Source organism: Xiphophorus hellerii, chromosome 10 (genome assembly GCF_003331165.1).
Source record: "Xiphophorus hellerii strain 12219 chromosome 10, Xiphophorus_hellerii-4.1, whole genome shotgun sequence".
NCBI lineage: Eukaryota > Metazoa > Chordata > Actinopteri > Cyprinodontiformes > Poeciliidae > Xiphophorus > Xiphophorus hellerii.
The window spans coordinates 19,989,670-20,011,806 of record NC_045681.1 but is presented as its reverse complement, the minus strand read 5'-3'; the positions used below and the strand labels follow the sequence as shown (position 1 = coordinate 20,011,806).

General features: G+C 42.2%; 2 protein-coding genes and 1 long non-coding RNA gene across 3 annotated transcripts in view; 1 reads left to right on the top strand and 2 right to left on the bottom strand.

The window, feature by feature from the left end:
- The window catches only part of LOC116727489 (uncharacterized), a 30,632-nt gene extending 23,869 nt beyond the window's left edge, over positions 1 to 6,763 (bottom strand). The window contains exons 1-2 of the long non-coding RNA XR_004340806.1: positions 6,656 to 6,763; positions 5,578 to 5,678 (exon numbers count right to left, since the gene is read on the bottom strand). This is a non-coding gene — a long non-coding RNA (uncharacterized LOC116727489). The remainder of the gene's footprint in view (positions 1 to 5,577; positions 5,679 to 6,655) is intronic.
- Positions 5,678 to 17,610, top strand: LOC116727485 (urotensin-2 receptor). Its single transcript, XM_032574945.1, has 2 exons — positions 5,678 to 7,143; positions 17,097 to 17,610. Exon 1 carries the CDS (start codon positions 6,014 to 6,016, stop codon positions 7,082 to 7,084), a length of 1,071 nt encoding a protein of 356 aa, XP_032430836.1. The 5' UTR covers positions 5,678 to 6,013; the 3' UTR covers positions 7,085 to 7,143; positions 17,097 to 17,610.
- ogfod3 (2-oxoglutarate and iron dependent oxygenase domain containing 3) overlaps positions 13,010 to 22,137 on the bottom strand; it is a 25,614-nt gene continuing 16,486 nt past the window's right edge. Inside the window, exon 9 of the mRNA XM_032574946.1 lies at positions 13,010 to 17,281. Coding sequence (XP_032430837.1) covers positions 17,145 to 17,281 — 137 coding nt within the window. The 3' untranslated portion in view covers positions 13,010 to 17,144. The remainder of the gene's footprint in view (positions 17,282 to 22,137) is intronic.

Genomic DNA, 22,137 nt, shown 5'->3' with positions numbered 1-22,137 from the left:
AACATTAACGCAGCATAAAGCCAAACGTGTCACAATTAAATGAATCAAAATGTCCCCAAAGCATCGGCGGACCGGCATAGGGGCCACCGGGGGATTCCAAATGCCATGTTTAAATTGAAGGCTTATAGTTAACTTTTCTACTTCTATGTGCCAAAAACCTCTGGGAAAAGGTGGAAGAGTAGGGCTATGGACCAAAACCGAATCACAGAAATTATTCCAAACAGTTTTTTTTTTCCCTTCGTTTTTATTTTCAGTGTAATTTGCACGTCTAATTCAGCAACTTAATTTGTTGGGGGCGTTTTTTTTTTTCCACATCCTAATGAGTTTTTGTGTGGATGGTTGGCAGTAAACCTTGAACCAAGAAAATTGTCTGTTTAAAGCTCATTCAAAACCATAATTAACGCCGAGTGTTGCAGACACACACAGCTGGGTCCAAACTTTTGGAGCAAGTTCTGACAAAAACGTTCAGATTGTGAACAAGGAAACCTCCAGTTAGACCAAAGAAGACGTCGATGCTTCGGGAAAGAAAACTCACAGCAAGAAAACGCGCAACATTGACATTAGACGATTGTGCTCAAAACTCTGCCAATGTTCCGCTAATGTCAGAAAAAACATCATTTCACAATTGTAGTGTTTTCATTAAATAAGAAACATAATTAAAACCACACATGAATAACCTTGTTCACGCGATAAGTTACTCAAAAACAGGATGTGCCGTCGTCCTTCAATTTCTTCATGGTCTGCGCCAGTGGAAACACCCTGTTGTTGATCATGTGACTCGTGTGATGCGTCACTATGTTTTAGTTAGCAATACCCACTACCAGTATCTACATAACAATGACGATGAGTTTGCAACAATCAAAAGTCTAAATTCAATCCTACACGACTTCCTCACCTCGTCATTGTTGATGGTCAGCTCTCTTTATTGCCAACATTATTCACGTTGACATATTTCATACACATACCTATTGTACCTAAACTATTGTGTATCCATTCGGGTTTCCTTGCAGTTTAGCATCTTCATGCATTATTGAGAAACTAATCATATGTACAATTTAATTTTGTAGCAAAATACCAAATTTCACACCCTACAGTAGTTCCATTGGTTTTTTTGTAATTTTTCCAATTTGGTCCGATCAACACTTAAGAAATGAGCAACGAGTTATGATCACTGATCAGACCAGAGGAACTCAAATTGGCTTCCTGCTGGCGGAACCCAACGTGGGCACAGACTGAGACACAAATCAGACAGAAATCATTTTTCTTTTTGTTGGTAGTCCGTCGATCGCTTTGCCGAGGAAGACACCCGTCTGATCTCCTGACTCGTCTTCCTACCTTCAGTTCTTGTCTTGTTTTGTTTTTTAAATATCTTTTATGTAGCACCAGACACATCTGCGCCACATGCAGCTCGTCAGTGGAAGTTGACGATTGGAGAAGGTCTCAAAAGTGCCTGCAGCAGATTGTTTTCAGCTGAAGGATTCTTTACTTCTCTCTCAGATCTGGTTGAAAAAGAAGTAAATTGAGGTTTTGTGATGGCCCAGGCAGAAAGCCGATAGAAATGCATTGCCAGGTTCTTAAGAGAGCTACTCAAACATCTTTCTGCAAACCTGAAGGTGAAGCAATTTTGTTCTTTAAAACAAAAAAAAAACTATAGGACAAAATTCCTTCAATGATGTGAGAAACTGAGCGGTACTGTTGATTTTTTCACACCATGCCGCCTTTTGGCTCAGTTATTGTTCTATAAATATGGGCAGGCTGCAGTTTCTCATGCGTTTGTGTTCAGCTCGTTTTACATGGCGTGCCGTGAACCGTGCATGACTCCGTTCTGCTGCGACGCCTTGATAGAGACTGTGCCTTGTTTTTCCACGGTCGCCCTGGAGAATGAGAGCAGCACGAGTGATCCAGTTTCAGAAAACATCGTCAGAATGCTTCAATTCTTAAATTAAAGAAAGTGTTTCCCCCCCTGCACTCTAAAAACTGTCGAGTCATAGTTCAAAACAGACATTGGGCGAGAATTCGCAACCCGGTTTGTTTCGCTTCACTGTTCTCCATTTTCATTTTGAACAACTTTACTTCTGACTGGGAGTGATAATTTTGCTGATTATTACTAAGAGGGGTATAAGTAATTTTTAGCATATAATTTAATAAAATATAAAAACAAACAGGGCCTTCTTTAATTACACATTAAAGAATCAAACCCTTGACGAGGGAATGACTTATAACATGATATTAAGCTATTAAGCAATTAGCAAACACCTGGTGGAACTGAGCGTCTGCTGGGCTCATTACAGGAGCTACTTCCCAGTGAAACGCTGGTAAAAATGTTGCTAAAGGGTTAATAGAGGAGCCATGTTGTGATGACTTCCTGAAGGTGGAGTTTCAGAAAGAGCAGGAGTTTCTTAAAGAGACAGAGGCTCAATTTCAAAGTCAAATTTCCCAAGTCATTTTTGATGCATTATTTTTTATGATAACTGAAGGTAACATAGATTCTTGACTGTCTGTGCCATAAAATGACTATATGTGAAAAAACACATAATCCCACTTAACTCTGCTGCCATGAAAGTTCCATCAGTTTGGAAGTTTTTCGTAGTTTCTGGCTGGGACGCTGCATCCCGTCTCTGCTCAGTCTCAGCTCACCAGCTGCGCAAGAAGCATCGGGTTGCGTGTTTCAGAAGACGCTTTAAAGTAATTGTACTGATCCAAGCACTGATGTGTGTCTGAAAATCAAATTCGAGCTGCATTCCTCCACGGCCCTTCCTGTTTTTGCCACTGTAAGCCGTTTGCACACGTCCTTCTACGATCACTATGGAAACTAAGATCGGAGGCTGAGAACAAACACAACAGTACGCACACGTCGGGTTTCTCTTGAGTGCTGTGGAAATGCATTTGAAATTAAAACATCGGCCCGCAAATTCTACGGTTGCGAGATCCATAAACACACAGAAATTCTGCCAATGTTGTCAGCTTGTAAACAAAAATGCACGGTTCTTCCGGTCGACGAACAGACGAGACGCCTCTCTGTTGTTTCTCTCAGAATATGAAGCATCGTGTAAATAATGCATCAAATGTGCATCTGTGACAGGTGTTGCAGAAAACAGTGTAAGTAATGCATGATCATACACCTGGTGATGCTTTTTTCTTCTTCTTTCCTGGCAGATCGGAATAACAGCGTCGAATTCTCTTATTGGTTATGGAGATTCTGCCAGGCGGCGGGGGAATACGTTTTGTTTTCATGCTACAGTAAAAGTGGCTCTTAGTGACTAAACAAGCAGGGCGGCTTGCAAAGGCTTGTGGCCGAAAATACACTCTGGCTTCTGATGCAGAGAGCAGACAGGAGGCCTTGCGAGGCAGGAGGGTCGGTAAACACCGATCGGCAGCGAGACCCGGCCGCAGAAAACAGGCGGGCGAAAGTAGAAACATGTCGGGGCCGAGCGAGACGAGGCGCGAGGAAAGAACGTGAAGCAAGAAAAGGTTCCGATTGTTGTGTGGCACGGCAGGAGGGTGAATGAGGAGTCCACAGAAACACACATCCTTGAAAACACCAATATTTATTCAGCAATGTTCCCTGGGTGGGGGGTTATGCCGAATTTCTCGTTTAGATTTTGGGTAAAACGAAAAAGAAAAAAGAATAGAAAAGAAAAAGTTTAGTTTCAAGAGACCAGAACGTCCACTGGGTTTTTGGTGGGATGTAGCCAGGAATAGATGTCTTGTTAAGGTGGAATGACACGCATCTTTTACTGATGAAGATTGGAATACGTTTGATCAGATAGATGTTGGAATTTGATTAAAATGTGCACGAAATGGCACAATTATTATTGCAACATTTTTATTTTTCATATTCTTTCCTCTAACGCACGTGCCAAACTCAAGGCCAGCCGTCCAACATACATGAAGTTTTGCCTTGTTCTTTTATGCAATGTTTGAGAGATCCTTTAATCCCCATGGCAACCATTCAACTGGGCTAAACGCCTGGTTGAACTTAGCGCCGCCTTTGAGACCCGGCTCCTCCTCTGAGCTGCAGTTTCCACGTTTCACAGCTTCTGTCAGCTCCTTCAGACTAGCCAGCAGCAATTAGCAAACTCCTGGTGGAACTGAGCGTCTGCTGAGCTCGTTATAGGAGCCACTTCTCAGTGAAACGCTGATAAAAAAAGTAGTTTAAGGGTTAATAGAGGAGCCATGTTGTGATGACTTCCTGTAGGTGGAGTTTTCAGAAAGAACAGGAGTTTCTTAAAGAGACAGAGGACCTATTTCAAGGTGTTAAAACTATTAAGACAAATTTCCTTTAAGTCATATTTGATATATACACAACAGTTTTCCAACAACTGAAGGTCACATAGTTACTTGCGATTGCGATATAAAATGCTTCTATGTGCCCCTTTAAGTTTGCATCTCCCTATGAGCCCTAAGAAGAAGACATCCTTTTCACTCTGGTGTTATGCTGATGTTTTATCTGTGTCCATGACTCAGCTGTGAGGTTCTGACTCCAACACGTACTAAAGCGTCCTCTTCCAACTTTCAGAGAGTCTGGCAGAGGCAGCCGCTCAATCCCCTGTGGACAGATCAGCCTGAGGACTCTTTAGTCCGTCTAGGGAAACGTCACGGCCTCATCGTTGCTGGACTGTCCAATAATCTGAAAAGACGAGGGAGGTTAAAGGGCCGATGAGAATAAAGGTAATAGAAAGTGTCACGACGTGATGCGCGTGAGGCTGAAAGACAAATTGAGAAAATAATGCAATTTATCAAATCAATGAAGAGCCAGAGCACAGGCACAGGAGGCTGTCGGAAAATAAATTAGTGGAAAAGTCAAGGCCATCCAACCTGCGATTGTCACCTTTTAATCGAATCAAATTAATTTCACAAGATTTCAAAGTTGTTTAGATATGGCAGGAGGGCCAACATCTGCTTCATCTGCTCCCAAATGTACCATTTGTCAAGCATGGTGATGGTAGTGTCATCCTGTGGGGGGGGGTTTTTTTTTTTTTTAGAGGCACCTCTCCGATATTAATATCTGTATCATTCTCGACATTGAAATAAATTCTACATCGGGTATTGTGACAATGTGGCCGTAAGGGCAGATCTACTTAGCGTAATTCTATGCCATTGGGCGACATCATGGGTTATTATGTATTTTTACATTATATTTTGAATTCCCAATTGCACTTTCTGAACCATTTGAATGAAATTTTGTTGCGGTTTATTCATTTTTACATGTTTGACCAAGATAGATATCGTTTTTCATAGTTTCAGTTTCTTTATTAATCATTTTTACATCGGCTGTTCTGCTCCTAATTGCGCTGACTGAACAAATTAAAGTTGTGGCTGTCCATGATTTTATTGATTTTATGTCAAAACTTTCTTTGCCTTTCCTTTAAAGCCGGAGTGTGTATCTTTTATAACTGTTATTTGTTGAAACTGTCACCAAGTTACTGCAGCTTTAAATGAAGGTTGGAAAACTGTGTATAATTTAGCTTTATAAAGTGTTTCACTTAATAGTAAAATTCCTGAAATAAATGTACTTTTCAACAATATTCTAATTTATTGAATGGTAAATATGTATATATATATATACACACACACATTAGTGAGGAGGAGCGACTCGCGTGGCTCCCTCGCTGCTGAGATGTGAATGAAATCAGTTCCTGTTGGTTTCTGTTGTGACGTTCAGGTCCTGCTGCTCTCTGCAAAAAAAAAAAAAAAAAGAAGTTTGTCTTTATTCTCTTTGCGCAAAGACAATAAAGAAGGAAATCATTTGTCTCCCGCGTGAAATCATAAACCGTCATCTGAACAAATCAGCCTACAGATTATCAGTCTAACATAAAGGGGGGGGGGTCGGTGTGACGGGGGGGAGACGTCAGGAGCCGCGGCGCCGCTGTGAGCGCAGAGCAGGACAAGCAAGAACCACCAGCCGTGCCAAGGTGCTCTCGCGCGCTCTCTCTCTCTTTCTCTCCAAACTCCTTCGCGAGCTTGAGGAGCGGAACCGGGAGCCGAGCGGGAGCGGAAGCGGCGCGGGGGCATGATGAACAACAGGTCTCTGACTCCGCGGCTCGCCGGAGCCGCGGACCACGAGCTCGTCATCACCTCCACCTTCGGAACCCTGCTGTCCGTGGTCTACATCATCGGCGTGTCCGGGAACGTGTACACGCTCGTGGTGATGTGCCACTCCATCCGCTTCGCCACCTCCATGTACATCTCCATCATCAACCTGGCGCTCGCGGACCTGCTGTACCTGTCCACCATCCCCTTCGTGGTGTCCACCTACTTCCTGAAGGACTGGTACTTCGGCGACGTGGGCTGCCGCATCCTCCTCAGCCTGGACCTCCTCACCATGCACGCGAGCATCTTCACGCTCACCGTCATGTGCACGGAGCGCTACCTGGCCGTCACGCAGCCGCTGGACACGGTGCGGCGCTCCAAGAGCTACCGCAAGGCTCTCGCGTGGGGCGTGTGGCTGCTGTCGCTCGTGCTCACCGTGCCCATGATGGTCATGGTGGCGCAGACGACCAAGAAGGCGTCGGACGGCGGCGTGAAGAGGATGTGCGCGCCCACGTGGGCTCCCCTGGCGTACAAGGTGTACGTGACGGTGCTGTTCGGCACCAGCATCATGGCGCCGGGCCTCGTCATCGGCTACCTGTACGTGCGCCTGGCGCGCACCTACCTGGAGTCGCAGCGCAACGCGGCCATCAGCAGCGGCGGCGGCGGCAGGCGCTCCCCGAAGCAGAAGGTGCTCATCATGATCTTCACCATCGTGCTGGTGTTCTGGGCGTGTTTCCTGCCCTTCTGGATCTGGCAGCTGCTGCCGCTGTACCACGCCGAGCCGCTGAGCCTGGCCTCGCAGACGCACACGTGCATCAACTACCTGGTGGCGAGCCTCACGTACTCCAACAGCTGCATCAACCCGTTCCTCTACACGCTGCTCACCAAGAACTACCGGGAGTACCTGAAGAACAGGCACAGGAGCTTCTACAAGTACACGTCGTCGTTCAAGCAGCGGCCGCCCAGCCTGCACTCCTGGGGCAAGTCGGCGTCCTCCAGCAACCAGTACGAGTTCAACTCCGAGACGCTGGTGATGGGGACGCTCAGGTGACTTCTTTCTTGGAAGAGGGGAAGAGGCGGGGAGGCTCCTAGAGACAGGAAGTGCTACAAGTGAGTATGTTTTCTTTGTTGTCGTGTTTGTTTGTTTTTTACACAGGATGTTGTTTGGATATATTAAAAAGGAGGACGCACCGTGCGTAAAGTGCGCGCAAAGTTTGGCTTCGATTTTTAGTAAGCAGTGCGCCTATTAGTTGAACCTGAAGAACTGAAGCCTTTCAGAAATATTCAGACCACTTTAAACTGTTTTTATATTTGTCCTGTCAAAAACCCCAAATCCAATTCAGTTTGTTCGGTTTTTATGCGAAGCATCAAAAGACAGCAGAAATACGAAGAGGAGAGAAAATAAAATGCAAATGTTACATTTTCTTTTTTGCCAAACAGCTAAGACTCAGCTAAACTGAGTGGAAGGCATTTTTTGAAGACTAATTTCAACTCTTGCCACATATTCTCAGTGTGAATTATGTCTGGACTTTGACTGGGCCAATCGGTGAACGCGCCCATCACTGATCTTCAAAAGACCTGGCCTGCTACTTCTCATTTTGGCAGATACCAAATTTTTTTTTTTTTTGGTCTGAAATGTTGCTAAATATAGCAAGAAAGTTGCTGATTTGGTGACAGTGGGGAGAGTATGGTTAACTGCAAATGTGCAGACCTGACCTGGTGGACTGGTCAGTCAGTCCAACGCCTCTCACTGCAGAGCAGAAGAGGACAGTGGTTGATTTTTAGACCTTTGCTAATCGGTTGATAAGATCGGCCTCACAAAATGAAGTTAATGGGGGTCGATTTATCGCTGCACCCTCCTTAAATATGCTTTCATCTAAAACACAAGTGTCAAACTCAAGGTCCGGGGTCCAAATCCGGCCCGCCATAACTTTTGGTGTGGCCCTCTAGACTCCAGACGCCAAGTTACAGAAATCAGTCGTTCCAGGTAAACTGAATAAAAGTGACTTGGTTTAGGGTTAGAATTTAAAAGTCAAACTGTTCCATGTAGGAACACATGGTTTACCACCCAGGGCAGCCTGACAGAGAGGCGGTAGAAACTGACGGCTTTTCAGCACCAAACTGGTGTTATGGTAGATTTTTTATTATTATTATTATTTTATCACTGTGTACGGGAAACGTGAATCAGAAAAGTAGCCAAAAGCTCTAAAATATCCTGTGTTTGAATGACAAAGTCCAATCACAGTCTTACACCTGTCACAGTTTTTTTCTTCCATGTGTAAATATCAACAACTATATGTACATTTTCTCCCACTTCACAGTATTGTACCGCGGAGCGTTGGTCTATGAATTTTGCAGTCGAAACATGAAAAAATAAGAAACCGTTCCAGAGGCATGAAGACATTTGCAAGTTGCTGTCAACAGGAAAAAAAAAACTTTCTCATCAGCTTCATTTTCTCAATCCTCACCAATGAATCACTTATAACATTGTTCATAAGACCAACAGAAGCAAAAACAGATTTCTACCCCTTATACACACAACAACTGGGTGAAAGCTAGTTGACCCGCTAAGGACAAGCATTAAGGTTGCAGATAGAAACCTAATGACTATATTGCGTTAGATAAAATAGTATTTAAATCCATCTAATGAAGGATTTACATGGTTTAATCCAGGACTGGTTTAAAGCTCATCTTGGTGGTGAACGAGATCAAAATGACTGTCGTATGAAAAAATTAACTAGAAAGCCATTAGCAAAAATACATTTTTACATCTGGGTTCAACCAAAGAGCCAAAGAAACAAATTCAATCTTTTTTTTTTTTTTTTGCATGATCCTTTTGCAGCTCTGTTTTGCCCCAGGTCTTCAACTTTTTAAAAACAAACCTCGACTAAAACCTTACCTGTGGTTAACGCGGCGCAATTAAAAACCCACAAAGACCTTTGATTAGTTCGAAAATTCTCCCAGCAGGCATCAGGATTCACGAGGGGCTTTGCATTATTGACTCACAGTAACATGATGTGTGTGTGTGTGTGTGTGGGTGTGTGTGTGCGTGGGGAAGGTGATGTGTGATTGATGGATGTGACTATAGAGGTGAGGAGGACTGCAGTGGTTGGCGCGTTGTAGGTGTGAATCTGTCACCTGTTCGTGTGGAGGCTGGGACTCCGTCCCGTCCGTCTGGGATGATCTGAGCTTGTAGAACTGCTTCCTGTTTCTGTTCCCGGGTCGACCAGCTGATGGCTGGACAGCCTGGAATCGCAACGTCCTCCCAAAGACCCAGGAGGTCGGGAATCCGTCCCAGGATTGGGTTTTTGGGTTTTGGCCCAGCTGGGTTTTTAAGCCAAAAACTTCGTTAAAAGTTACTAATTCCCGCTGTTAATAATAGCAAAGACTGGACTGAAAAGAATAATCTGGATTTAGGCCTGACGGGATCAATTTTGCGGGACGATAAATTGTCCCAGTAATTATTGCGATGAAAGATGACAGCCTTAAAAAGTTTGAAATTCATGCATCTAAAATGAAAGCCTTAAAATATTTTAAACTAATTTTAAAAAAAGTAAGTAAGTTGGCCTTAAATATGTTAATTACAAGTCTTAAATTTTGCCTCAGCAAGACTATTTAATATCGAAATTTTTTTTTTTTTTTTTCTTCTTGTTGCGGGAATTTTCCGTCAGGCAAAAATCCCAAAATGATAATCAACAGAATGGAAATAATCAAGTTCATTTTAATTCATCATGCCATTCGTTTATTAATTGCTGACTGCACAGACTTGGCTGGATTAATAAATTAGTCATTCTCATGTTAAGATGACATTTTATTTGAAATTCATTTCAGGTCTTAGATTAAAGGAAATTAAAGACAACTTTGTAATTTGGTGATTTTCTTGTCAAACAAAACAAACTAACTTAACTAACACAATCAAATATAGCTTGTCTACAGTAACTCTATGAACAGTTCTCTGATCTTTTAATACTGAAGCAGTTTCAGTATTCATAGACTCGCTTCATAACTCCAAATTATTTTCTGTTCCTCCCCCTTGACCAAATAGAAAATACTGTGAAGAATAGCAGCCAATCAAGGAACGCCGTTCATCTTCCTTCCCGCTGATTGGCGGCGCTCTAGACGTTGTGGGTTGTTGTGGATTGTGTGGTCGTCAACCCGTGTGAATACCGGGGCTCCACCGTAAGCGTCTCTTTAATCTAAAGATCCTTTAGTTTACAGACAAGAGGAGTTTCAGAGTTCACAACTGGTGACAAACTGGTGCTGTTGTGTGCAAGCTTAGCTTAAAAAGTTTTAAGTGTATAAAAGATTACAGTGAAAAACATCTGGACGAGGGATGCAGACACACACCTGGTGGATTCTGATAGGGGGGGAAAAAAACGGAGTGTGGACAGAAGGCAATGGAAGACATGGCGATGCAGGTCTGGACACGTCTGCTGTGGTCCTCACACCCAGCTCTGAGACAAGGAAAGCGTCACATTTTCTGTCATTATGAAAATGATCTGAGTGCAATCTTGAGCTGTGACATTTTCAAGCCAACGTCCCAGCGGGCGATCGGCGGAGGAGGGGGAACGTTTCAGACGGTGCGGTGTAGGTGTGCAGACTCGTGCGTAAATTCGTCGGGAGCCAATCTCTCCGTGGTACACAAAGTCAGAGAAGGCGGGAAGCGATCCGACTCCTTTAGTGCGTTCAAGATCCGTGAAAAATTCAGGGTTGTTTTTGTAGGAGGTTGTTGATGTTTCTCCTGAGTCCAAAAAAATATCCTCCTCCCCTGAGCTCATGTGATTTATTAAATATGACTGACTTTAACTCACAAATCATAGCACGAAGACTATAAATGTACTCAAGACTAATGTGGCAAACAGCTGGTTCTACCCACTGAAATAGAATAAACATACCATCCCACCCCCAAAAAAATGACCTAATCTCCAATCACTAGTCAGGAATTTGATCTATTGTTCAATGTTCTGGTTGGACTTGTACGGAAAATGGACCAAAAAAAACAAAACAAACAAAAAAAAACACAACACCAATATGTGGCCAGATGCAATATCACTAAACATTCACAGCCACATAAAAAGTAAGTACACCGCATTTCACTTCAATATTCCGACCAAGTCTAAACAAAAACTTTTAGTCACAGATTCTCTTAAGGGTGCATTCACACCAGCCCTGTTTGGTCCACTTTAGTCGAACTCCACTTTGTCTAGAAAGTCCGGTTTGTTTGGGGAGGTGTGAACGCATAATCGAACTCTGAGCCAAACCAAAAAAGCAAACTCTGGTCCACCTACACACCTAGGCCTTGGTTTGATTGAAGTGAACTACTCTGGTTGCGGCTGTGTGTGAACGCCAAGTGGACCGGAGACCGCTCCAAAAGCAGGAAGCGAACTACAGCGCAGGGCATTCTGGGTAAATACAACCAAAACCAATGCACTAGAGCGAGAAATGGCTCATGGTCTTTTACAAACAACAAAAGAAACTCTACAGCTGCTAAAATCTGACGCTTCTCCATTTTTGTTTGCATTCTGCAAAGAAGAAAGTGGCGCTCTTGTCTTCTTCCGACTGTTGTGTCGTTTCCTTCAGTAGTTCTTGCTACAGCGCCACCACAGGAGAGAAGGTGAACAGGTAGCTCGAAGGGTTTGGTGTTTTTTGACAGTAGAGTGTGAAAGCGAACCGCACCAGCTGCGATTTTGGCTCCCAATCAAATCAAATTTACTGGACTTTCAGATGTAATTCCAAGTGATTATCAACACACTTATCTCCAAATCGCCAACTGATGTGTGTGTTGGTGTATGTGTTTGTGATGGCTACTGGGTGAACGTGGCTGTAATGTGCTCTGAATGGAAAAGCACCGTATAAATTCAGTTCATTTACTATTTAAACTCCCTGGGCAGAGAGGGCCTGTTTTGGTCGCTGCTGCCAAGAGAGACGAGGCTGAGAGGCCCTGATGATGGAACCGGGTGAAGAATCCCAAACTGGTTCCAAAAGAAGTAAATAACACCTCCATTTTGGAGGTACTCCTTCTCCTGTACTGTGATGAGGTCGTTTTCTGGCACCCTAACCTCTGGGGCCTTCCTCCGTTTGGACCACTCGTTAATTCTTCAAAACGTCCACTCAAACTCCTGGCAGGTACTTAAAAATCCAAATTATGTGCGTAAACTGTGGGTATTCTCTGCCAGAGAAAGAGAGACTCACTTAAATCTGTATCAGGTGAAGAATACCTGAACCTTATTCCTCCAACTCTTTTCAAAATTCCCTTGTTTATTTTCCCCTCGATGAAAATTGAGTTTACTTGCTGCTGGTTTTCTCTTTCAAGGAAGGAATGAATAATCGGGTTATTTTAGTTCATCAAATCCTGCTGCTGCTGCAAAAATAAAGACTTCATTTATTTCTGGTGTCCAAACAAGATCCGAAGGATCATTTCTCTGGTTTTAGTCTACATCAATTTCCCAAACGATCAGCGACTCCTTTCCTGCTGAGATGCCAGCTTGGTATGCAATGCTGCGCTGCTATTTGACTGTGAAAACATTTCAAATTGCTGTTGTGAAAGTTGAGAAATTAAACTGCAATTCCCCCATTTTGTGATGCTTTATTAGGCATTTAGTGCCACAGCTCTCAGCTGCTGGTTGTTTGGTCTTTTAATTTTTCGGGCTGGGCTGCATGAGGCTATAATTGAGCTGGCAGTGCGTCCCTGTGGACCGCAGCAGTTTGACCAGCTGCTCCGTCATTAACACCGGTCACCCGGTGTCACTGACAACTGCACTCTGACCGTTTCCAGACCCGCTAAGGTTTTCTGACAGGCTAACAAAGTCACCGTGGGAAGCTGCCCAACGACTCACTGCAAAGGAAGACCGAGGCGGTGATGATGTACCGACATCCCCAAGTGAGTCTAACTGAGCTGAATAATGTGAAGAGGTGATTCATTATTAACACAAACAAACAAACCCTCAATCGACTATTCATATGGTTATTTTTCTCAGCAGCAGCAGCTACTGTATGTTGTTGACAAAACTACTCTTCAAACGCCAAGCCTAGCCTCAGGTGACAGTGTTTTCATGTGGCTAAAGAGCTAGCCTTTAATGCTAGTCTAGCACTTTAGCTTTGCACAAGGGTTAAAAAAAAACAAAAAACTTTTTATGACTCAATAATTTGCCTTCTGAGATGTTTTAGTGTCATTTCAGGTCATTTATTTGCAGAGAGAGCATCACGGAGAAGTTCTTACACGTCAGTGGTGAGTTTGTCCTGCTCTTCCTACCCTAACCGCGTTACCATTGGCCATATAAGTGCGCAAATTAGAATTATGAAAATAAATTGGCTTACTTGAAACACACCGATTTCGAAAAAAAAAGTTTTTCAATAAAAAGTTTTTACACTAAGATGAGGTGTTTTTTTTTGTTTGTTTTTTTTTTTGGGGGGGCTGTACCTGTAAAACTGCAGTGGAAACACTTTGTTTTTTGCATCACAATCCATGTGATCAGCAAACTGCTGGTGCAAGGCATTTACCCAAATTTTCACTTACCAACAATAGTAATAAAAAAATTTAAAAAAAAAGGCTAGCTAAGATATATTAGCAGCTAGTTAACTACAATCTCTCAGAAAAGTCCCTCGAGAAAAAAAAACAACATTATAAGAGATTGAATAGTCCTGCCACTACAAAATTTAAACCAGAGGTTAAGATATCATCTTTTTTTTCTTTTTTTTTCCAAAAGTGATTTTGAGAAAAAATAAATGAAATAAAATCTTGCCAAAAATTTGCACCCCCCCAAATAAAGAACTCTTGTCAAAAAATGACTCATTTTAGGAAGGTGACAATATTTAAGGCCAACTCAGATTATTTTTAATGAATTTAAGGCTTTTTAAGGCCTCAACATTAGAAGCATAAATTTAAGACTTTTTTAGGATGCGCGGACATCCTGTACTTCTCCCAGCACTACCAGGGCAACCTCTACTATCAATGTGTAGCAGAATCATCTGTAACTAATCAACATGCCTCGCCTGTGAAGTAAGACGACGAGAAATTACAACTTGCTTTATTCTCCTTCGCCTGCTCTTCACTCGTGCTGGGGCAATTAGCACGGAGTGCCGGAGAGGGGTGGTGGTCCGCTGAGTCACGCTCTGCCGAGTGGAGCCCGATGAGAATCCTTTCAAAGTCTGGGGCAAAGCTGCTCTCTACGGTATGCTCAACATCTGAAGGTGCTCTTTTTTTTTTTCTGAAGTTGTACCAGCACAGTCATTGATGCAGACAGTAATGATAAGTCATGAGAAGGAAGGTCCAAACCTTCCTAGTACCAGACATATCAGTTCATATGATGCTACGCCAGAAAAGCTTAGGAAACTTGCGTTGATTAGATTAGGAGCGACTTTGAACATGACAGCTATTTAAGGGCTTGTATTACCTGAGCTTGTGAACTTAACTTTGGTGAAATACTTAGTTTCGACTGCGGTATTCCTTCCCCTTTGAAATCGCTACACAATCGTCGTGTGCGTTTGAACCACAAGGTGCAAAAATCGAGCTTATGCAAATGAAACCCGCCGCAGCTGATCAGCTCAATCCTCCTCAGAACAGAATGCAGTGTTGCAGTATTCCAAGGTATTGCTGCTTTGGACTGAGACGTTGTACGGGACATTTAAAGTTCATTTAAAAATGTCCACAACATGTTGATCTGTTCAACTTTTGGCACTGCTAACATATCTTCTTATTGTTTGAGAACACAGCAAGCCAACTCATTTCTGTAGAAAAGTTCAGAACGGGAATAAAGCAACTGTAGTGCGAATTTTGTATTCTCAAAACAAAGTTGAAAAACTTTTTTTTTGCCATTAATGGACTTCAAATGGCATCCACTGATCCCTGCATTCTGTTCAGCTGCGTAACAGGAAGTGACCGCCATGGTCTTTAGCAACAAAACAATAACATGACATATCACAGCAGCTCAGACATTACAACTTAGGCACAATCAGTTCAAACTTCATAAGCGGAGGCACGTCTAATAAACTCATAGGTTTTGTCCAAACTTTCGTGTTGAATTGCATTTGCAGCAAAGCAGTGATAAGTTCTATGCTTATAGCTTTTAGTCTTCAAATGGGTTCACATACAGTAATTGTTGTTATTCATACAACTATAACTCGGGAGGTATTCTCTCGCAAATCTCGCATTTGCAAAACGAGACGTAACAAACGAGCGAGCAAAACCGCAATCGCTTTTGAAAGGTCTGAGCTAAAGCGAGTTTCTAAACACTCAGGAGTGAGTAAAAAACCTGAGCTCGGAAAGCGTACGCATCGAACTTTGACAGACGTCATCAAAGCGAAATAGAGTTTCAATGAGCGACTCTAAAAGCAATCCACACAATCCATTAAGAATAAAAAGGGGACAGAAACAAAGGATTGGCTGCAGCAGCTGTGTGGGAAATAAGAAAGGCAAGGAAGATGACTTCTCACACCGATCATCAATCAAGCAATTTCCTCGAGTGGCTCCCAAGGTGCGGATAAGAATGGAGGTATACGCGTGTGTAATCTTGGCTGATTTTTATAAATACAAAGTGTTCACTCAGGTCTTATGGCTTCATAATTGCTGAAAGAGAACAGGACATTACATCTGTGTGCTAAAACGAGGCATTGGCACATGGAGTTCTCAAAGTTCAAGCAAACGAGAAGAGAAAAAAAAAAAAACACAACAAAAACCTTGGCACGAGGAGAAAGAGAAACGTGACCCTGAGAGTCTGTCAAGATTTGCATCTGTAACCCGGTTGCATTTTGAGCAGAACGTTCAAAAAGTCCCGAATGATCAGAGACATCCATGAACCCAAACAACTTGACTGAAGCGAGAACAACCAGAACCGTCGGAAGACGTACTCGGAGGAGAAAACAGCAACTGCTCTCGATTTTTCCTTTACATGTGTTGATTAAACAGTTTGTTGTATAAAACAAAGATATCATCGTCACAGTTTTCAGGTGATGATTTGTTCAATCCTCTGGTTTGGCCAAGTTAGAAAATTCTGCAACAAAGTTTGGGGCCAAAATCCATCTATTGTAAACACATCACAAGTTGCAAAGTCGGTTTCCACTGAAAATATTTGAAAGCGTCTTATTGTATTTACACAGGTTATCTGCCTGATATTAAATTTTGTTTCATGAAATGTGAAAATGTGACAAAACCAAAGAACAGAAGGAACCAGAGGACAGAAATTTCCATCCAGACACACAGGAACCAGGAACACAAGCGATAAAAAGCCGTCATTACCAAGTACTGGGTATCCAAAGAAAAGCACTGATGTTCTTATCGGAAATCAGTCTGATAGCATACAGAAAATGAGTATTGGATTATATCGACCTGCATCTAAAATCTCTGATAGAAGCACTCCTCTCCAGCAGCACTTTGTATCCCAAACGCTTTGGTTTAAGGATCAGTTCTTCTCATACATATTATTGTTAACTATTGTTTTCTGTTAGAGAAATTGATTGTTTTTTTGATTGTTTTTCTGTTTTTGGTCAAGCTTTTCATAACATACCACATGACAAATTAAATACAAGTATTTATGATTTGTGCTGCTATCGTGTCGGGTACAGTATCGGTATCGGCCAATACTCAAAGCTGCGATATCGGTATCGCATCAGAATTACAAATGTCTGAAATGATAAAGAAGAGTCTTGCTGAAGAAAGAGTCTTAGTGTGAAATTTGAAAGTTGGTGCTTTGACACAATATGAAAATGTGGAGCTACATTTTGCAAAAGCTCCGCCTGGAAACATTCGGAGGACTCGGACACTCGTCAGTGGTGGAACGATGGAAAAACATTTGTGCCGTGGAATCCCAGCTTGAGTGCCGTTACGTCCAAACAACCAAGTCTTTTCCCTTCGGTAAAAATAATTGATGTTTCCAAGAAAGAATTTCTGCTGCGGTAAATCTACCATCTGAAGTTCAGTTTCCTCCGGCTCGTCTTGTGGCTCTCCTCCAACAGCTCGTGTTCGACACAGCGGCCGGCCAGGTTTCTCGATCGCAGCCTGTACGCCTGAAATAAAAACTTTTTTTTTGTCCTCTTGTTCACTTTCTTCGTCTCCATCTTTGTTGCAGGGCTCGTCCGAGCGCACTGGACGCGGCGCCGTCGTCCGCGGCGACGCCTCAGGGCAGGGAGGGGTCGGAGATGGCGTGACTGGGGTTACAAGTGAAGGAGACGGTGATGGCGTAGCGCGTCCCCCATGTTACCTTCTCCACACGGTGGACGTTCTCCGATCCGGAGGAGAAGAAAGACACTCGTCCTGGACAGGAGAGAGGAAACAAAACAAAACAACAACAAAAAAACTCTTTAGGGAGGAAGTGAATGGACAAAAGGCTTCAAGAGGAAGTGCAACTTTTCAGGAAATATTTGCCGCTTGGCTTTCATCCACATCTGGTGATGGGACATTTGGCACAAAGCTTTGAAAACATTGACTTCTTAAGAAAGAAGGTAGTTGGTGAACTTTACTGAACAAATGGTAAACAGGGTTAAGCTTAGCAAAAACTACAACATATTTATTACATAACATTGTGATAAATGTTTATTATTTAAATAAAAAATTATTAAAATAAACAAACGGTCTAATTTTCACCAACTTCTCATTTATTTGTGTCCATAAGAGTGTGGCTAATCTTCAGCTTTGGACGTGAAAGTAACGCAGGGCACAGTCACTTTTGCTGCATTGATAGTTGATGTAGCTACATGTTATGTCCCTTATTGCTTGAGAAATAAATACCAATATAAAAAGCGAAGTGCAACCAGCTTTCACTTTAATCAGTTAGTACAGCTTAGCTAACTAAAACCAGCAAAGGTTTTGGGTTAGATTCCCAAACGCGACAGGAAGGAAGACCGTCCTGTGGAAACACAGCATCCAACTACTGCGAGCCACAAGCATGAAAACAACTCAAATGGAAAGGTTTTGAAAATCGTAAAAAGAAAAAAAATCAACAATATAGTTACAGATGACTGCTCAACAGTTGTGGATAGAAAGTAAAAGACAGAATTTTAAATTAATCGACTCTAAACAAAAATTTTCTTTCTCTAAACCTAAAATAAATCCATTTACTGAAACCCTTCTCCAGCATTTTGCTCTTTAATCGACACTTGGTGATTTTCTGAAAGTCTCTTCATTTGTCCAAGGCAAACGAGCCGCTGCCACAAACCAGCCAGCGCGGATCTTACTAAATACGTTCCACTTTAGATTCGCATAAAAGTTGATACAATCCAGAGAGAGGCGGTGCATCACAGTTATGTTTCTCAAAGTTTTAAAAAGTCGTTTTAAAACTCGCTATTGTCTCGCCTTTTTTTTAAAGGGGTTAACTCATTAAATGAAACAGCAAAAAAAGACAAAAGAAAAAAAGCTGGAGTCAGTGTTCTACTTTCCCCCCTGATGAAACAAACAACTCGTGTCCCTGTGTGGTGTTCTGGGGGAGTTGCAATCCCCCTGGCGGCCTATCCGATTAGAGGTTGTCAAGGAAAATTAGCTCTCACTGTTCAAACAAAAGAATCTACCGTGAAGAAAACAACCAAGAACGGGAGGCGGGACAATTAACTCCCAAACGAGGATGAGCAGCAAATACAGGAAAGGACTGCAATGTGAGAAAACAAGGGCACTCCTCCACGCCTGCGTCGGCTGCATGGCTTTAGATAACTTCCAAATGGCATTATCTGGAAATAATTCCCTGCAAGTGTCAGTAGGAATGCTCCCGGTGTTTACTGCGAGGAACGTTTTAGACTCCGAACAGTGGAGTGAGGGAGATTAGCCGCGGCACAGAAGGAGAGACGCCGCCGGTGGAGCTCAAGAGGCTTAGGCAAAAACTTTTCCAGGTCATTTCCAGGGCGCAAAGGAAGTAGGAAGTTGAGAACAAAGTAGAAAAGGTTGAGGGTTTGCTTGTCCTCGCGTCCAGACCACGGATATTACCGAGAGGAAATCCAAAGAGTCCCACATCAGTTTGTCCTGGTTGAATTTTCTGAATTTTTATATTGTGTTTATGTCTGCCGCAATTCGTGAATCGACGAATCAATTAATTGCGTTTGTCTGTCTGATTAATTACATTTTCATTTCATGATGATTAATATTTCTTTGAGAGGCAATTTGTTTACAGAGACATCATAATGCGTTATGTATGGTTTCGCTTGCAAGCGCTTCCTGTTTCCTTCTTAATTTATCATTTTTGGTTGTGTTTTATTTTGGAGATCTAAAATGTTTTCCAGTGTTAAGTGTTCTTTGCTAAGTTAATTAGTCTTTGAGAGGCCATTATTATTATTATTATTATTATTATTATATCAGCTGAAAATTGTATAAAAACATTATCGTTTATTGCGATAATTTCTGGGGAAATTTATCGTCCATCAAAATTTGTTATTGTGACGAGTTAATTATGTTTTTCAGCTGCTGACACATTATTAAAAAAAAAAAATACCCAACACAAACTCCCAGACGTTTCAATAAAATGCATACTGTATGATTATCATGAGAGGCTTAGCTTAAACTGTTTGCATTTCCTGTCCTTATAAAAGACTTTTCATCTATGATTGGATATGCAGTGCATTGCATTTGAAGCAACATTTTTTTTTAATTGAAAATCTGAAAATATTACTGGGGCTGCACTTTTTGAGAGGAAAAACGGTGCATTCTAGGTGAATCGATATAGAACCTGTGTTTTCGAAGTCAAAGTAAGAAACTAAATGAATCTGAAACTTCTGGCTACATGAGAAGTTCTGGAAAACTTGAACAAAGCAGATCCAGAATCAAAGATTACGCATATAAATCCTGTTCTACCAACAAAAGAGCCGTGTAATGCATCTGTAAAAGCAAAAGCGACTAACGGGTTTACAATTCAGCGGCCAATTATAAACACACATAAAATCCTCTTAGAGCACTTTAACGGCAATGTTGGCTGACTGAGCCAATTAGTATTGAGAGGTGTCAATTCAATAAGTAACTCATAAAACGGTTACTTAAATATGTAATTAAATCATTGAACTTGGCAAATAGCATAGCTTATTCAATATACCGCTCATAAAAAGGCACATAAAAACAGAGCACTAGTATTTAATGGACACATGCTGCATGTGCACCATGAATTTACTTCATCTCTCATCGTCACACATGCAAATGATGTTCCGTCTGAACAGCAGCGAAGACCTACGAAATGAATTCAAAAAGGCAAAAGGCTCTCACTTAGGGTGATAAGACTGTACAAAACCCAAAAGCCAATTATAACGACATAAAAGATTGATTTCTGAAGCAGATGGGAAAGCAGATCCGGGCTACGAAAACAATCACATATGCAAATGACGCTCGGTCTGAGAAGCAAAGAGTTGTGCTGTGAATTTGTAAAAGCTGATGTGACTCGTTAGTTTGGGCGGTTCGGAAAGTACAGAAAGCTTGGCGTTACGTTTTCTAATTTAACCCTATTTAAACATCTGCACAACTTTATCTGGGTGTTACTTGGTCTTCATGATGCCTTTTGTTCATTAGTGGCGGGTTTGTTAAAGGTAGATCTTATTTAGGTGAGTAAGGAATCTTCTTCCATTGGATTTAAAGTATAACCAAACACTCAAACATCAATTACTTCTACTTGACGCCTTAAACTTTAGCGGTGCAACTCAAGACATTGTCAGGTCAATATATAGATCACTCCCACAGGCTCTTAGTGGATCATCTGGCTTTCATGCCTCAAAGGACGATGGTCCAGAATAGATCATTGGCTGGAAATGTGTTCCCAGATACAATCAGCCACTTATAATATTCTGATTAGCTTTAATGCAAACACTACAGATGAAGTGAAGTACCGACTCCAACCTTTTAAATCATTCAATAACATCAAAACATATAAAGACCCCCGCTGACTCTTTCCTTACATTTTACCCTCTAAAAAAAGAAGAAAAAATGGTTTCATTTAATGTCAGGAGGAGCTGTAACAGGAGGGTTATGTCCTACAACACAAAACTACTGATCATTACAGTCACAGCAGTCAGCAAGTTAAAACCACGACAAATAGAAAGGGCACAACAAAGATCTGTGAGCTGAATCCAAGAGAAGATCTGCAGGAGGCCTGTCGGGTTTCTTGGTACCGATGCAGACGAGCGCGCCGTTGGACTGTTCTCTCATCTGTGTCGAGCTTTGCCTCAGAGTTTGTTTGGTTTTATCTTTTGTGCCGTTCCAAAGGCAGATTTCGTCGCACTGCGGGGGAGCTCTATTCAGCTGCTCTCTCTGCTTTCTTAGATGATTTCATTGAGGTGTCTGAGATGCAACGGTAGCCGCTGCTTCACGAGTCGCCGTCATGTCGACACGTTGTCACATAACCACAAAAGCAGAGGAGATATTCCACAGTAATGTCCTGAATGACGCCATCATCTGCTGGCAAGCACCGCTAATCGGTCTGATTCGCTTTTGCTGCTCCTCTCTGATTTGCCGTATGGTCAGAAAACTGGGTGAAGAAAAAAGTTGGGGTAGGGAACATGATCGTTATTCATTATGACCGACGGGAAGAGATGGTTTCATCTTCCTCCTCCTCTCTCGGGTCTTTGGTCGTGCTCTGCCTCCATGTGAACTTCTTTGTTGATCTGAGGTCATAGTTCAATCCCAGATGTAAACAAAACAAAAACAAACAACAACAACAAAAAAGTACATTGTTGCCATGGTTACGCATCATAACCAATGCCCGGAAGTTCATTGGTAGAATTTTAGAAAGAAGATATGGGTGTTGACAAACAACAAGAACAAGACTGCCTGATAGTTGAAATGCGCTGAAGTTTTTCTTTACTTGAATTGGTATTGTCCAATTTCTAGAGTTTAGACCAGGTCCAACCCACCCTGAGCCCACAGACATTGTGTCCGAGTCTGATCCAAAACAACTAATCAGAGCCAGAAATAAATCCGACATATTATTTTAAACTGCTACCAGTTTAAAATACTTCCAGGCCTCTGGCTGTATGTCCTGGCTTAGCAGTCTAACTTCTCCCATTGTTGGCTTTTGTTCAGCATCTTCCATCTTCAAGTGCAAATCTTCTGGAATGTGTGACTGATGGGAGCGGAGTCGGGGTGGGACCACGTGCGCATTAGTCCGCTGCGCTTGTTGCGGTCCAATTTCTGCATCTTTCTTTCGTTCC

Coding starts and splice junctions, on each gene's coding strand:
- LOC116727485 (XM_032574945.1), top strand. CDS start 6,014: ATGATGAACAACAGGTCTCTGACTCCGCGGCTCGCCGGAGCCGCGGAC.